Source organism: Pimephales promelas, chromosome 17 (genome assembly GCF_988280905.1).
Source record: "Pimephales promelas chromosome 17, fPimPro1.hap1.1, whole genome shotgun sequence".
NCBI lineage: Eukaryota > Metazoa > Chordata > Actinopteri > Cypriniformes > Leuciscidae > Pimephales > Pimephales promelas.
The window spans coordinates 4223983-4242485 of record NC_142785.1 but is presented as its reverse complement, the minus strand read 5'-3'; the positions used below and the strand labels follow the sequence as shown (position 1 = coordinate 4242485).

The window sequence follows — 18503 nt, the reverse complement described above, 5'->3', positions numbered from 1 at the left end:
ATCTCCTCCTCCATCCAGCGAGTATTGATCTCCCAGCGGACTCAGCAAGAGCTCCCTTGGTCGAGCATCTTCATCTCCTCCTCCATCCAGCGAGTATTGACCTCCCAGTGGACATAGCCTAACCCTCCCAGTAAAGCATCTATGTTTTTCTTTCAGGACTGGTGAGGTTTACCGATGCCGGGACCTTTGCCACAAGAACCCTCCCGTTCGGACACCGCGAGCTCTCCCAGCCAAAACTACCAGGCTCTCCTTGAAATGCCAGCCCGCCAATCTCTGCGCTCTTTTCGGGGGGTCTTTAAGCAGGCGGCTGTCCTTTACTTACTTTGCTTTTTGGGGAGTACTCTGGGTTCGGGCCCAATTTCCGAGCTCGGAGCCCCCCCCCCCGGACAGCACGCCAAATACGCATAACTATTTTTATTCTCTGATCATTAGTGAGTGTGAACTCGTGAATCGATGTTTTATTAACAAGTTTCGGGAGGATCACGTTCTAATGATCAAACAATCAAGTCAGCCAGCTGTCAGCAATCAGTAATCAACTGGTTCACTCAATCAGCACAAGTAAAGCCTATAAAAACACACAGTTGACTCACCCTTATTCCTCGACTGTTCTCAGCATCCCTTCACCACCCCATCTCCTCACACTTGCCTAATTATCTTTCCTAAACAGAGATACGGGGGGAGTACTCTGGGTTCGGGCCCAATTTCCGAGCTCGGAGCCCTCCCCCCGGACAGCACGCCAAATACGCATAACTATTTTTATTCTCTGATCATTAGTGAGTGTGAACTCGTGAAAAGCTTTTATTGGACTAACAAGGATGTTTTCAGTTCTGAAACGTACAGGATATTCTTATAATATGATGACCTCTTAGATGTCAAAAGCTGAATCCTTTAAACAGTTCTGTTCAGTGGTGTAGCCTAGTTTTTTGTAGTGAATATAATGTGATATACCGTCAGTGTAGGTAGAGCACATTGAGCGCTCATTTTACAAAAACACGCAGAACATTTAGAGTTTAGAGTTTCAGCCTTTTTGAGCTTTAATATTCATAGACTCTAAGTAGGCTACAAATCGAGATTTGATTCATTGTATCATTACTTTTGATTTATTCATTCAAAAATGGCCAAATTGCGTGACGTTCCACTTTACATTAGGCTTAGTTACATTGCTGGATTCTGTGAGTCGACCCGTGTCGCTCCGCAAACACAGATGACGGGCGGGGTGAATTTATGAATGGAAGTTCTTTCTCAAAACGATGTTGTTACGAATTCGCACGCTTTTTTAAGTGGATATTCAGAGGTCTTTGAAATTTCCTAGTGGGCATACGGAAATCCTTGACATTTTCTAGGGGGTATACGACGTATATCTGCGTCAAGTAGACTACACCACTGGTTCTGTTCACACACAGTTCAGGTGATTTACAGGAGTGACAACCACATTCTAGAACAGAACTCACACCTGTACATTTTCAGGACTCAAAACCACATTATTGGAAAAACCTAACCGTGTGAATGGAGCCAGACTGGATAGTACGAGAGAACCGTTCTGCGCTGCACAAACACGGCTCACTTTGGTTACACTTTCGGTAACATAGAGTGACAGCTGTTTGTGTGTTTGTTCACATAGATTTCAACTCACAGAAGTGTTTCCTGCAAATAGAGGGTTATTGATTCGACAGATCGTCTCCCCTACTGAAACTCCTAGCATGCCATCTAAAGAACGGCAATCCACTCTGCCCTGCTCAAACTGAAAAAAATGGGTTTTAGTGTAGCAGCCTACTGTATAATATTTTATTTAGGCTCTGGCATCCCTGTAACCCTAAATTTTACAAGGAGTTTGAAAAATGCTGGGTTGTTTTAACCCAATTTTGTGTAAAATATCAGACTGATCTCATGAAGTAGCGTGTGTATGACACGCCAATTCGTATTTCCATTTTTGGCGTGCTATCAAGACGCATAATCGCCTTTCAGCGTGTTTATGAACGCCGTTGACTTAACGTTATATAAATATATGACTTACCTCAACCCCGTCCCTAAACCTAACTGTCACTGGGGTTAATGGCATTTATGACTGTTCCCTTACCATCCTAGGTAAAAAAAAAGATATGACTTACCTCAACCCCATCCCTAAACTTAACCATCACTGGGGTTAATGGCATTTATGACTGGAGATTTGACTGCGTGTTCAGACACGCGGAATGACGCGGACGTTAATGGAGTAGACATACACGCATACACGTGGATAGCTCAAAATGCGTAGAGATAACACGCCACCTGACTCGAAAGTGGCGTATATGTTTACGCAAAAGTCATGATGTCATGTTGAAAATATGGATAAACCCTAGCCTGGGAAAACCCAGACAACTTCCGGCAAATTTAGATTTGCTCTGAAAGTTATCCTGGGAAAGAGCTCATTCAAACCCATTTCCAGTCTGCAGAAATCGCAGCACCAATCAGAAACGTTGGGGCGGAATTTACACGATGACGACAGCGCTGGGATTTTGAAGCAGATTTTGTAGCCTACATTACAAAGATGGACGCCGCTGTCGAACATCACTCGCTCTAATCAGCTATCGCGTCTGTTTTAAGCGATTTGAACTTTTCCTTTTTGTTAAAAACGAGCAAAGAACAACACTCAGAGATGTTTCTCCGCCGGCCGCCGCTCTGCATAAGTCATCTCCTTCATCGCTCTGATTGGTTTTAGGTCTACCCTCGACGTCCGTTGGTGACGCCCCTCTGGAAATGATTTGTCTATGAAGCTTTGCCAGACCATATCTCTGGTTTTAACCAGACTAGACAAACCCAGTCATTGGGTTACATTTTTAAATTAAATTTTTAACCCAATGGCTGGGTTTGTCCATATTTTACCCAAAATTAGGTTAAAACAACCCAGCATTTTTTTAGAGTGTGGATAGATATTCCTCAAAGAAAATAATGCACTTTAACTACTAAACTTGTAAAACGATTAACTTGCAGTTTTTAATGCCACATGCCATGAACATCATCCTGCCTTACCACTCCAGGCATAATTCTCCTGTAGGAAAGTCCAAAGGGGTATTTGAGGGTGAAGAGAGTGTTGAATGAGTTTTCTCCTCTGTTCTCTACAAACACTGTCACATTGAGCTCTTGCATTATCCCGACCTCTATGTTTGTAGATCTAAATTACAGAAATAGAGGAGACACTGAGTTAAACTGCGCCAATTTTAGGGCAGAGGCTATACGACCATCTGACAATGGCAATGGTTTGATGACAGTTAAATTAACATGCGGCTTCACCATTAACTTACCCATCAAAGCTGAGGTCCACTTTGAGGTTGTCAACACAAAGGTTGTCTGATCCACAGTTTATTTCATAATTTAACTGTAATATGAGGTTAGAATAAAAATAAGATAGATTTTTACATAAATTCCCATATACACTCACCGGCCATTTTATACCTGTTCAACTATTCTTAAACACAAATATCTAATCAGCCAATCTCATTGCAGAAAATCAATGCATGTAGACATGGTCAAGACGATCTGCTGAAGTTTGATTGAAGCATCAGAATGAGGAAGAGATGTGATAAAGTTACTTTGAACGTGGCATGGTTGTTGGTGCCAAATAAGCTTTGAGTATTCCAGAAACTGCTGGTCTATTGAGATTTTCTAGCACAGCCATCTCTAGGGTTGGTCAAAGGAGAATGGTGGGACTAGTTTAAGCTGATAGAAAGGCAACAGTAACTTAAATAACCACTTGTTACATCCAAGGTCTGCAGCATCTCTGAATGCACAACACGTCAAACCTTGAACCAGATGGGCTACATCAGCAGAAGACACACGCCGGTGCCACTCCTGTCAGCTGAGAACAGGAACTGTACAATTCACACGGACAAACCAAAATGGGACAATAGAAGATTGAAAAACCATTGTCTGGTTTGATGATTCTGGCGACGTTCAGATGGTAGAGTCCGAATTTGATGTAAGCAACATGAAGGTTCAGGCTGCTGGTGGTGTAATGGTGTGGAGGATATATTATTGGCACACTTTTGGTCATGGATGTGCACCTGACAAATCTGCAGCAATTGTGTGATGCTATCATGAATGTATGGACCAAATCTGATTCCAGCACCTTGTTGAATCAATGCAACAAAGAATTAAGGCAGTTCTGAGGGCAAAAGGAGAGTCCTAGCCAGCAAGACTACTCACACTAATTCACATGAGAAACTTATGTTTCACTGTAGGTCTGCTAGTAATACTGACAACTAATTCTGTCTTGAAGCAACTTCACGAAGGGCTACTACAAAAGAATTAATACATGACTTACCTCTATAAGGAAAGGATGGTCTTTGTATACCTCCTCCAGTGTAACATTTACAACATTACTGAGGACACGATTTTTGGGTGAGAAGTATACTCGGTGGTTATATCGCTTGGCATCCAGCATGAATGTATAGCTAATATTTGCAGCCAAATCTGGAAATGGCATTGGATAACATTTTATGGTATTTTTATTCAAATTGTTTATTGAAATGAACAAAGTCTGCGATAAAATTTGGGGGAACCTGTTAAAGCTTGGTTGTATCCACTCATTTTGAAGCACACTGTCAAGGTGTTTTCCAGTGGCCTGGTGCAGTTTGCTTCAACTGTTGAAATTGTGGATGGGTTGTAGGTTACTTTCACATCCACAGACACTATTGGTCTGGACCTGGATGTTGTAGGAAAACACACATTTGCGAAACTTAACGAATTAATGGATCAGAGTCTGTGTGTTACTGTTTGTGAATTTATTGGATGTCTATTATTAATCAGTTCATTCTATAGACCCCTTTTCAGTTGGTAAACATGGTGGCTTTTTTATGTGGACGGAGCTTAGGTGGAGGCAGAACGATCCCTCTGGCCGCTTCACTAATGCTAGTTAGCAAGCTTTATTAGCTTGTTTTTTATCAATGACTGGAGAAAATCAGATTTTATCTTAATGTGTAAGGTCACTCCCTGTCCAGGACCGCGATTGTTATTTCCAAAAGTTATTTTTAACGGACAGAACCAGATTGGCCGACCCGTTACCGTCTACACGCTCAAACAATGCATGGACGACCTGACAGGACTGCTAACATTACGTTACCTGGGTTGAGTGGCCTGACTTCTACACCTACCTTATAGACCATTTCACAAGATGTAAACAACACTGGTCCAGACCCAGACAGCAAACTGACATTGAATCAACGTGGAAACAACGTCTCTCATGACATCGAAACAACGTTGATTTTGCTCATCGAATTAACGTTGAACCAACGTCAGACGCGGCATTCTTCAAAGCTAAATGAAAATCGAAAATTGGTTTGCTTTCATAACGTTGAAACAACGTTGATTTCAAGTTGATTTTCCGTTAGTTTTGAAAGAATGACGCGTCTGACGTTGGTTCAACGTTAATTCGATGAGCAAAACAATGTCAGATCAACGTTGTTTCGATGTCATGTTTCCACGTTGATTCAATGTCAGTTTACTATCTGGGGAAGCACTTCCTGTTTCAGTTTTTTAACACTACATAAAAGCTGGGATAAAATACAACCAACAGAACATTTAAAACGGAATCAAAAAGTTAAACAAACATCTTTAAGATGTTTTCTTTACATGTGAAATAAAGAAAACAGTTACAAACTGAAACAGGAAGTGTTTCTGAATCTGGACCAGTGTTGTTTACATCTTGTGAAATGGTCTATAGAGAAACCGATCGTTAAGAGAAACTGAGGGCATGTAAATCTTTAGATGCCTATGACTATGTGCTGAATGGTCCTGTGCAAGACGTGTGTACGATCCGCAGTTCTGTCGAGCCAGGGCAGAGAAGACGACAATGTAAAGAGTGACATTACGGTGCGATTTTAATCATGTGAATATTTTCTAGAAATAAAAAATCCAGATACAGCATATTAATTTTTCATTGATAACAAGCACTACAATAAGATGACATTTAAAAATAATAAAGGTAATTTAAGCTCCTTATTATGTAGCCGAATCTGTGCTGGTTTGCATTGGCCGCCACCAGTTTTCACTTTGTTTTGCCTCCAGCTAGCGCCGTGACGTAACTGTGACGTCGACGCAAAAGGGGTCTATTAGATTGGAATGTGTGTGTAAACGCACTAAATAAAGGTTCTTTATTAGCATCGATGATTCCATGTAGAAACATCCATGGAACCTTCCCAATACACAAAAGGTTCTTTATTCATACTTTGCACGTGACATCACAAGTACTGGCTGGCGGGCAAGAACGCCATTCTCCAGCAACAAAACCCAGTAAACTAGTCAAGAATCTTGCCAGGACGTCACCAGTTTTTATACAAAAGTTGGTGTTTCAAGGTGTAAATGAAACGCCACGCCAGATAGTTGTGGTGCGATTGGTTGCACTAACCAGATGAGAGAAGCAACCTTCACAGTATAATGTTACACCTCTGTGCAGTGATCATTCCATCACTTAAGGCAATTTCAACATTTGTTTGAATACAATGGGTGTATGATCATGTAACTAATCGTGTCTTTACGTTAACCTGCAGTTTCATCAATAAACGCCGCAGGTGGTTGGGCGAGTCAGCTGTTTGTGTTATGAGGCTAACTGTATGTATGCTCACACCGCCGTTGCGAAAGTGGCAAAATTCATTTTGAAAAATGAATGACTTCTGGGCACTTCGATGCTCCCTGCCGGTGGCGGTGTAAACGCAGCGTCGTATTTTGTCGTATTTTGCTAAAAACAACAAAGGTGTGTGATAGGTTGTTTTGAAGTTTGTGATATTTATGGTTTTCGATGAGAACAGTAGAGCTAGATAAATTTACGAAGAATTATTTTTGCTCGATGATCTAAAAAAAAACCTTGTCTGCTTTACACAATTGAACTACCTTCACCTTGGAGTTAGTCCTAGTCCATAGTTATGCAGCTAGCTCGCTAACAGACTTAGCTACAATAAAGACGCGAAACTACAGGACTCTACGTTGAAAATACCCGTTTGTTGCCCGCCAGGCATCTATGGTAGTCACGTGACTGCAAAGTATGGATAGAGGAAAATGGTTCTTTGGACATTTAAAATGTTTTTCAGACCAAGAAAAAAAATGGTTATTTTATGGACTTTTCTGAAAGGTTCTTTAAGGAAGGTTTTTTTATGGCATCGCTGAGAAACTCCACTTTTGGAACCATTATTTTTAAGAGTGTATACTGAAGTTACAAGAAGTACTGTACCTAAGAAGCAAAACTGCTCCTTTTGATCCAACAGCAATGTCTGGGAGACTGTCTCCACTGTGATCTAGGGAGGACTGACTAAGAGCAAGTCCAAAAAAATGTAAACCTGGGCGCACAGCTGATCCAGTAATTCTCTAAACACAAAGAATAAGAGAAAGGGGAACTGTTTTAGATTAAGCCAAAGGTCATACAGAAGTGGTCTATTAGCGGCAGTCAACAAAAGGTTACAAGGCTAGGTACTAAAATTGGCAGACCTGTGAATATTTGGGGTTTATTTAATCTATTTCGCTATTGAAAATGTAGATGCTGCCCTGTCCATCCTCCTCTAAAGGAGCTCCAACCAGCACATCCATGAAACCATCACCATTCAGATCTGCTGGACTGGCCAGAGAAGAGCCAAACCGACCCCTCTGACCTGCCATGCCCACCAGCACGACAGAAAAATGAAGTATGGCTGCGAAAAAACAAACAGAAAAAGAACAAAACTTTTAAAAGACTAAATAAAGTCTAAAGGAATCTGGAATTTAGAATCTGGAATTAAACCATTTTAACCTATACCTGCCGAGAATAAAAGTACACAAAAACTCTGCCTTCAGAATGGTAGTCTATATACGTTGGTGCAGATATTAATAGAAGATCTGTTTTTGTGTCAGAGTTCAGATCAACCACACAGACCTCAGCCCCAAAGTATGAACCAATCTGGGACTGAAAGAATAAAAAAGAAAAGGTCTCTTCACCAGAAACACCAGATAATACTACAACCAAATGCAACGGCCAATACGTTGCAAAACTGAGGTAAGATTCAAGTACCTTGCACTTTTTATCAAACAAATATGACTGGTGAAATCTTTACATGTACCTTGGGTGACTCCACTAGCTGGTTTGTTTTGTTAACTCCAATTATTGAAATGCTTACTTGTCACTTGCTCCCAGAATCACAAACTTTTTTTTAGACCGTGTTGCTACTGTCATTGAATAACCTTTAAAAAACATTAGATAATCAAATCTTTAAAGAAATAGTGCACTCAAAAATATATAATAGCCATCATTTACTCATCCATCACCATCAGACAACCACTGGTCACAACATGTTTTCATTCTATGGAAAAAGCAACTCAGATATTTCTTAGAATATTCTTGTTTGTATTTATATTGGCTTGGAATCGAGTACATTGTTTTGGGCATCATTGTTACAGTATCCTTTCATTGTAGATGTAGATGACCTCAATAAATGTATGGCCAATTTTTGAGCAAGCTCTTACCCAAGTAACTATCTTGCTCACTTCCCACATGGAAGTCTGATGATTGCTCATTTTGATACTGTTCTTGATATCCGGCCTTCCCTTGGAAAGCTCCCACAGAACTCATGATCAGGCTTACCTAAATAAAGAGGTTTGTATTTGTATTTGAATTTTTTTCCCTCTACACTACTTCTCTATTTTGGTATTTTCATTAATACTTTTTGCTATTGTCTATAAAAAATAAGAAATGTTTCTTGAGCACTAAATCAGAATGATTTCTGCAGCATCATGTAATCTTCAAATAATCTTCACTCTTGAATCTCAGGAGAGTGATACTTAGTATCCATTGGATTGTTGGCTGCCTAAATTATTGCTTAAATAAAAAAATGGTTTTCAAAACAAAGCCTTGAAGTATTTAGTTACATTCGATGTAAACGCTGCACTAAATCCATCTTGTGCAAACTCCATTTTAGCAGAATCACCAGTGGACTGGACTCCTGAAAGAAAATACATTATTACATTAAAATAAAATAAGAAGTGGAAGAACTAGAAGAAGAATAAGTGATATATACCGTATAAGATGATGTGCTGATATAGCTGGAAGCGCAAAACTTTCTGTTTACAAGCAGAGGAAGATGCGCGCTGTGCACTTAAAAGCCTTTAATCTTCTCAAAAAACGACAGTGTTCCTTATAATCCGGAGCGCCTCATATATGGATCATCATCTTATACGGTAGGTGGCGGTAAAACTCCTAAGCGGTGAGCAGCCGGTAACAAAAAGTAGACGAATGAGAACGTCCTCGTCTCAGTTCTCGCGCATGCGCCCATAAGGAAGTAATGGAATAGAGGAATAAAGTCGTTATTTATGTTTTTTTCGCACAAAAAGTAGTCTCGTCGCTTGATAAACTTATAATTGAGCCGCTGTAGGCACATGGAATACTTAAACCTTTTCTTTAATGACTTTATGGGCCGTCAAGAGCCAGTCCCTTAGGCAGTCTATCTAGGACTGATCCAGCTCTCAGATTTAATCAAAAATATCTTTATTTGTGTTCCGAAGACGAACAAAGGTCTTACGGGGTTGGTACAGCATGGGGGTGAGTAATTAATGACTTAATTTTCATAACCCTTTAAGCTCTGTGTTTTCTTCAGTCCTTTGTCACTTCTCGTTGAGTTATTTTTGGTTGTTCTGTTCATGTTTTCTAGTGTCCTAAGTTCTTGGTCAACATTTACTAATACTGCATTTACAAACTTGAAGGTTGTCTGTTAATGTTATTTAATGGAACTGAGCTATAATGGACTAACGTGTAATAACGTAACATATTCATTGCTCATTGTTATAATGTAAGGTGAACCGTTAATGTTAAGTATAACTGAACCATAATTGACCCTTCTTGTAATACACAAATATTTTGTACTGGATCAACAATTTTATTGAAAAGACATGACTTAAAAGAGTGATTTGTTGAATGGACTCTCTTTGGGGGACTATTTTAATTATACTTTTTGTGTGATTTTGCATCCTTTTTTGATGCATGGATATTACCCCAAAAGCAAATCGGATGATGTTCTTCGCTGCCTTTTCAACAGCACCTCTGAGATGAGGTCCATCATTTGATCTACCATCAGTGATAACAATTAAGATTTTAATAGCTGATTGCCTCACCCCTCCTTCAGCTATGAAGAGCTCATCCCTGTACATTGAAAATAAGACAAATCAGGATTGCTATTATAAGTTACATACAGTATGCATCTACACAACGTTGTAAATAAAACAGATTGCTACAGTATGTTTTATAAGAAAATACTATTTCAGTCTATATACTTCAAAATTTCACATTTAACCCAGGTATTACTTGCTGTTGTTTATGCACTATACTGTATTTATCGTATTTGAACACAGAAAAGAAATACAGTTGTAATCGAAATTAAGTATACGTCATTAAAAGTTGCATTTGAAAGGGGTGTCGTACATCAGTTTATTCATAGCCTTCGCAGTGTAGGTCCATCCTTTTTGCTGTTTTATCTCTCCTATTCTTGTGCTCCATGAATGAATGTTTCAAACTTGGAGTGAATTTCATAACCAGTGGAGAACTGTGCAACAGCAAACTAAAAGACAAGAAAACATTCACACATAAAAATCTGTGTGATGGCCTGCAATGTGAACCACACTTTATGAGTCAGGTAAAAATTACCCTTCTGGAATCCTCAAACATAAAATCATACCTGAGAATTGCATTTGGAAAAAACTCTGGATTATGGTTATAACAAAAGTTTTCATTTTAATGAAATCTGGGTCATCTACACTTTCAGAGCCGTCCATTAGAAAAGCAATATCTATTTCTAGAGGGCAGCCTGTGAATGAGGAGTTTAGCATATGATTAGATTAACAGAAATGCAAAAGGACAGGGATTTGGGTACTTCTTCATTTGACTTACTTCCAAAGCACTTGGTATAGGTGCACTCACTATTGTTTCCACTGATATTAAAGCACATACCATTGAGGGTAGTAATTATTTTGCAGTCCTTAGGAATAGTTGGCCCACAAACCTGAGAGGGGATTGAGAGTTTTTCATTTTATCGATACGCACAGCAAACACCAGTATGGAAGAGCAATATATACAATTAATATAAACATAAACTAAAGGGGCTAAATGTACTTTTTTATTGCTAATGTGCAACAAGCTTGCAACGAAACGCCTCTTAGGCAGCTGTTTCAGTCATGCGGAAACATCAAACTCTCCAAAGCTGACTTTATCTATAGCAAACAGAGCTTCTAACGGCAGCTGCAGTTACAAAATGACTTTAGCAATCTGCAATCAAGTCTTTTACTTAAATTGTGTATTGCACATTCTCCTAATCATAAGTAATATGAGTGCACCATCTTTGTATCTAAAAACTGTGCTTCAGTTATTCTTTTTGCTAATTACAAGGGTTTTGGAATTGTACAGATAGCCCCAAATAAATCATATTAATTGTAATATTCTGCTTAAAATTAGCCTGAAGAATCTGTATAGTGTGTGTTGTTGTTTTTTTCATGTCAGGATGAGCACATAACTTACCACTGAATTGGAAGATTGTGTATCCTTAGTCATAAAAAGCCCAAGAGACATGTTAACAGCTTCAGAAGGCACTTTCATTGCATAGATAAAATCGGTTAGATTGTAGATCAGACTTATTATGTAAAATGTGCGATATGAAAAGTTAAATACCATTAATTGGCACCGGCAGGCAAGTTTCCTGTGAAATTGCACAACTATAAAGTTGTCGGTGATAAACGGATCACTCACAAGCAAACTATGGAAAAGTAAAGAAAAATATATGTTAGGTTTCAAATATATTTCATGTTTAAATGCATTGGGTTGATTTAATTCAGTTTAAGAAATCGGTAACACTTTACAATACGGGTGCACTAATATGCATTAATTTACGCTTAACTAATGCAGATAATCATGAGTTAATGTATAACTCACGAAGAACTAAACCATTAATTAATGATTACTGCATTAGCAACTAATAAAGAGTCTATAAGATTAATAGATTAAGTAATACATGATTTGCTATTAATTCAGTGTGTCTGTAACGATGAGGAGGCAAGGGGGAATCCAAATGCAAGCACAATGGTTTAATAAAGATAATAGACAAACAAAAGGGAAATCCATGGAAACCAAAGAAACTTAGAAACTGTAACTCAGAACAAAACTCAGAAACAAGAACTCAGAACTAGAAACAACGCTACAGTGAAACAACGACCGACACCCAACAACTGAAACACAGGGGTTTAAATACACAGACAAACAAGCTAAACGAGGGAACAAGGGGGCGTGGTAAATCAGAAACACCTGGGGAAACTTATTAACAAGAAAAACTACAAAGGACTACAAAACGTGGCACAGAACAGAAAATAACTAAAGTCCACACAAGACAAGGAAAACACAAGACAGGAATCGTGACAGTGTCATTGTGTATTAATTCCTTGATAACATATTTTATGAACTAATAGTGTAAATTAATGTGTTAAATACCACAATTAGTCAAAGCTATGCACTTCAACTTCCAGTTGTCTGCTTTAATTAATCATTAGCTAATGATTTGCAAAGGTATCATTATGTTATGACTTTACTTGTTGGGGCACATCATTATTAACTAGTCATTTAGTAATTGTAGTAATTTGCACATGAACTTGAACTAACAATGAAGTAATTAATCATATGTTAATGCATATTAGTGTACCTGACGTATTATCTGGAAGTTGAAATACAAGGCTTTGGGCTCAACACTGTTAGTTAAAAAAAATGAGTTATTATGGAATTAATCCACAATTACATATTTAATTAATAACAATTAATGTATGAACTAATACATTAACCTTACAGACTCTTAATTAGTTCCTAATGTGGTAATCATTAATGAATAGCTTAGATAATAGCTTAGTATTATCTGTGCATTAGTTAAGCATGAATTAATGCTTATTAGTGCACCCATATTGTAAAGTGTTACCAAGAAATCAAACCTCCCAAGCTATATATAAACTGTGTTTCTCTCACCTAGATGTGTCTCTCTGTATGACTCTGTAGCCAAACCCAACATCATTATTTCTTGTGAAGAATTTCCAGGTCACAGGGTCGATGTTGAACATCAGCACTGACTGAAATGCTAAATGATGGAAATTAAGACCAACACACATAAATATATGTTCATTTTTAGGGTCAGTCAGCTTAGATTGCGAATCTTTTGAAAAACAAAAACATATGATCATTTCAAAAATTATCAATAGGATGTCAGTAAAATAAAATTTCAGATTTTAGTTTTTCAAAAGAAAGTATTTCTTTGGTGTCATATATATTTAGATAACTGTCACTGATTGTGCATTGCATTTCAAACACCCCAAACCAAAGCTCACAAAAAGAAACATTTACAGTGCGTTTAGAAATACAAGACAAGAATTAGTTTTATTCACTAATTAATGCCGTACTACAATGGATGGTCTAGATGGCTGGATTTCTAAATGTTTGGTGAATGGCCACCCGGTGCTCTAAATCAAACCTTTTGACAGTTCGATAATCTCTATTCAGTTTTCACAAAATGTTAATTATTTTCATGCATTGAAAGTGATTGCACTATGCTTTTCATTTCCAGAAAGATATTTTTCTTCCCCATATTGCATGAGAACCGTGACTTGCTTAACAATGCAGAACAACCTCTTCTTCCCTTAAAAATGGAAACTTGATCTCGTTACCCTTCTCACAGAACAGGTTACAGTAGATTTGCAACCCAAAATGTTTCCAATTTACTTAAAAGTATATATATAAAAAAAAATTTAACAGATTGTTACCAATTATCTAAAAAGATATGAGAAATAAAACAAACAAAGAAGCACTTTCTTTGAAAAACTAAAATCTAAATCTTTATTTAACTAAAATCCCATTGATATGTCACTTGCATTATATTTGGAACACTTTTTTTTCTCATATCTTTTTAGATATATGTTATTTCAGAGCTTTTCACACTTTTTGATGCCAATTCGATTTCGATCCCCAAATGTAATCCTTTTCATGTACAAACACTTATTTATTTGGTTTGAAAAAAAAAAAGTGTGACCTTTGGGGATGCAAAACATTTTAATTGATTCATCACACTATTTCATAATGAATAATTTTAGGTGCAAGAAATGATCCTGTCCTTGTGGTTTTATAAAGACAACATGTTGTTTGATTAACTGACATTGGAAACAAAGGGGAAAAGACTGTCACAGATGACAGAATGAAAGAGAGAAGAGAAGAGGAAGACTGGTAGGAAGTTGCCAAACCTTTTTTTTTTTTTTTTTTTTTTTATTATTAATGCCACGAACAGAACAATACAATGAGACATAATCCTTCAAAGTGAAACAAAAAAACAAAGTAAATAAAATAAAAAAGAACAGTGCCAGAGGATAAAAAAATATACAGTATTACAAACAGAAAAGGGGTGCTACATTATATATCATATCTGCTTACAATGCTATAAGCTCTAATTGCCTTTTTACTTGTGCAGTTACACAAAAGAGAACAATAAAGCTTAACATCATTTTTAAAGCAAGAAAAATTAGGTTTGGAGTCAGACCATTTCATTTTATGAATGTGAAACTTCCCCATCAGTATTAACAATTGCATCAAATATGCCTTATCTTTCTCAAGGAAGTTGCCAAACCGATGCTGTGAAATAATAGTTTAGTGATGTAAGACTGGAAGAACTGGTTGTAGAGATCAACCTCACCACAGGTCTATGAGACGAAGGACCTTGCTTGCAAATTAACATTTGAACACCTCTCACACACTCCTTCCCCGCATCCCCCACTTTTGCAGAGATCACCCACATTCACACAAAAAAACCATATGGTATATGTTGAGCCACTGGGGTCTCGAGTCCCACGGAGGAGCTCCGGAAGGATAAAACGAGGAGCAGTGTTGTGCAAGTTACTTCCAAACTGTAATACATTAGGTATTACTTGTTACTGTTATTTAAAAGTAATTCATTACCTTACAATATTACTGTCTCAGAATTGTAATGCGTTACATTACTCATGTATTACTTTTGAGTTACTTTCACCAAAATAACTAAGTAGAACTTAACTTTTGGGCTGTAACGATATGCAATATGAAACCGAAATCGCGATTCACCACACGACTTACAGAATCGGGACACACCTCTTCCAACTCCAGCGTTATTCTCCTTACCGTCCAGATCCAATGCTGCCTTATCTTTAAATTAGGCTATTAGTATTATTTGAAGTTAACATTTGAAGTTAACCACAAAACTAGGCCTAGTTGAGGATAAATTATTGAAAATTGGGGAAGTCCAGCATTATGGACATGATGACATTTGCAGTCAAAACTTGAAATAAAAATTCTCAGAAAATACATGTATTGAAACGTATATAGGCTACTTCCTTAAAGGACTCCAGACATTAGACAAATATCAGTCTATGTTTTATTTTTAATATTAGGGAAAAGACACACATTCATGCATGACAAAAAAATATATTTATTTATATTACATATATATATATATTTTTTGTAATTCTGTTAATTACACTGCGCAAATCGGATGAGGAAGGGTTGGCTCTCCAGTCTCCATAGAACTTAAAATATTCATTTTATTTTAGTTTTCGTGTTCGCATTTATGAGGAAAAAAAACAATGTTACAGACGCGACCGCTCTGAACTGGCACTAAAAGACTGCTTTAAAACTTTCACATAGTCTGTTGCCTTTAAGAAGTAAAAGCAGACAATACACTGTAATACAACTGTAATACAAGCCTCACTGAACATGTAACGAGTAAAATATTACTGAAAATTGATTAGTAATGCCTTACACTACTGCGTTACAGCAAAAAGTAATATGTTACAGTAATGTATTACTTTTGTAATGCGTTACTCCCAACACTGACGAGGAGTGACGACAGTGGAAGACGAGAGAGGGCCAGGCCTGGACTTTATGTTGGTGCTTAATTATACTTTATGTGGCAGTCATCCGAGAAGTGCTCCCACTTTACTTTCGTTTTGTTGTTTATTATATTATTAAAGTTATGTATAATTAAAGTTCGCTGTTCTCCGCCTCTTTCTTCCCGTATCAACAAACCTTGTTACGCTGGTGCTGAAACACGGGAAGGAAATGCTCATTATCCACTCGCCCTGCTTTCCACATCATGTTTGCAATGACATTTATTTTCTAGAGAATTTAATTTGGGATTACTACAGAAAAATACTCATCAGAAAAAATCAGAATAACTAACTCAATAACTATTAATTGCTACTGTATGATTTAATTTAAAATGAATGCATAGAATAAACAAATGAAGAGTTCAGATGCAAAAGCCTCTAAGTGCCATTTGAAATTTTCTTCTAGAATGATCATTTTTTATCAAGCTTGTATATTTAAGTTCAGTGATTTCACTTAAATGGCAATGATAATTACCTATTAATTGTTATTTAAGTGAAATTACTGAACTTAAATATACAAGTTTGATAAAAAAATCATCATTCAAGAAGAAAATTTCAAATGGCATTTAGAGGCTTTTGCATCTGAACTCTTCAAATATATCACTGGATTGAAGTTTACAACAAAACTGAATCTTGCAAAAGTCTCTTTTGGCAAGAGACTGTTACATGTGTGTCCTGTGGTCCCCCATTCTTTGTGTATTTGGTTCAGTCCTGTTTCTATTTTCCCCGCTCCTCGTTTGTATTCAGTCCCTTCACCTGTGTTAGGTTAATTTGCCCCAGCTGTGCCTTGTTCCCCTTGTCTGTTCTAGTGTATTTAAACCCTGTGTTCTCCTCACTCCTGGTCCGTTCTCGTTTATGTAATGTGTGATATTGTGGTTCCTGAGTTTTGGTTTATTAAAGATCCTGTTTTCTGTTATCCCTCATGCTTCCAGTACCCCACACCCGTGACAGAGACCAATGCAGCTCCATGTAGATCTGCAGGCACTGCATCAGACTGTGAACATGGACGACTTGTGCCGGTGAATACTGTTTAATCACTATTTTGCTGCTAGTCTTTATTGTCGGACCCAATGCCTTCTGGTCACTGTTTTTTTGAATATGAAGCCCTTCAAAAGGGGCAGGAAGAACTGTATAAAAACATGATCCCTATAGGATTATCAGGATCCACACAAACAAGTACAGAAGTAGTCAGCACTTTTGCGTCCCCGTTTATGGGGGGTTTTCATAGAAAGAGACTAAATTGGGCCGCCTGTGTTTGCAAGCCCACATCTTTCAAAGCTCACTCACAACGCTCTACAAATAACCAAATTTGAAGCAGTTTTGAACATAAACAACCAAAACAATCAAATCTGAATGTATAAACACAAAATCATTAGAATTGTAATGACATGTTATACTTTTGATTATAAGTATTTCCAAAACCGATGCTACTGCCATTTTTCTGACAATTTGAAAAACCTTGATCATCAAAATGGGAATACACAGTTAGATCTTACCACAAAACGGGTACAAAAAGATGCAAAAGGCCCAGTCCATGGTCATATCAGGGTCACGAGACAAGGGTGGTATGAAAGGTGCCAACTGCCTGATACCTGAAACAAGAATATTTATTGAGAAAGACAAAAAAGGCAGTGCATATGACTAAGGAGGGACAACAAATATCGCAGAGGATGTGGACATTACGTATCAGAACAACTAAGCAAAAATGATGAATGAAGAAATTGTCAAAAATGTGTGCTCATCTCATCCAGAAGAAGTACAGTCAAAATTCTGCATGAGAGGATATAGTACTGTGTATGAGTCTGGTAAAAATACTTCGTTACTTTACTCAAGTAGTTTTTTCTGGGATCTGTACTTTACTTGAGTATGTTTTATTTGCATCTACTTTCACTTTTACTCCTCTACAATTTTAAAGACAAAGTTTACTTTTTACTCCGATACATTTCCCCATGCCCGCTCCAAGTATTTATTACACTGGCTTTCCAAACCAATGAAAAACTTGTTTTTCTTTCGATAAAAAGAATGCGCAAGCTCTTTTCCAGCATACGCTCACATTGACCGCAGATGAAGGTATACAGCTCTCGCTGCCAGCAATGATCCCAAGATTTCCGACAGGGATCACCCATGGCCATATATCAATGATATGTTCGAATTCAAAGAAGTCAAGGGAGATTTATATCGGCTAAAATGTCTTCTTTGCCTGCCACGGGTGAATGAAATTTCAGCATTCAAAACTTCACCCTCAAATCTGAGAAAACACATTGAGGTGAGTTGACGTTAAAGCAGCACTAAAGAAGATTTTTTTTTTTATCTTAAAATAATGTTTCCAAAATCGTTTCAGCGGTTCACCAAGTCTTAACAGGGTGAAAGGCACTTCTGCCTTCGCTTTGTGGCCCTATATCTGCTAGAACCACATTATATAAATTTGCCATTGGGTCACGTTTCTGTAGTTCGAATGAGACATAAGAATACTACAAATTTGACTTCACGGCAAGCGTTACAATCGAACAACATGCTAGATAAACACATAGGGCTCTATCTTGCACCCGGCGCAAATGACTTTATTCACTGACGCATTTATTATC

At 37.6% G+C, this 18503-nt stretch overlaps 1 protein-coding gene across 1 annotated transcript in view; it reads right to left on the bottom strand.

Annotated features, from left to right (window-relative positions):
* Nucleotides 1-18503, bottom strand: part of itgam.3 (integrin, alpha M (complement component 3 receptor 3 subunit), tandem duplicate 3) — a 33308-nt gene that overhangs the window by 7843 nt on the left and 6962 nt on the right. The window contains 25 exon segments of the mRNA XM_089122482.1: nt 1634-1732; nt 3010-3151; nt 3282-3355; nt 4301-4449; nt 4539-4681; nt 7202-7335; nt 7456-7640; nt 7643-7655; nt 7760-7906; nt 8061-8122; nt 8125-8181; nt 8464-8581; nt 8866-8939; nt 9828-10132; nt 10412-10496; nt 10499-10547; nt 10665-10685; nt 10687-10793; nt 10873-10907; nt 10909-10988; nt 11501-11571; nt 11651-11707; nt 11710-11735; nt 12986-13094; nt 17415-17510. Of these exon segments, the coding sequence (XP_088978608.1) occupies nt 1634-1732; nt 3010-3151; nt 3282-3355; nt 4301-4449; nt 4539-4681; nt 7202-7335; nt 7456-7640; nt 7643-7655; nt 7760-7906; nt 8061-8122; nt 8125-8181; nt 8464-8581; nt 8866-8939; nt 9828-10132; nt 10412-10496; nt 10499-10547; nt 10665-10685; nt 10687-10793; nt 10873-10907; nt 10909-10988; nt 11501-11571; nt 11651-11707; nt 11710-11735; nt 12986-13094; nt 17415-17510 (2438 nt within the window).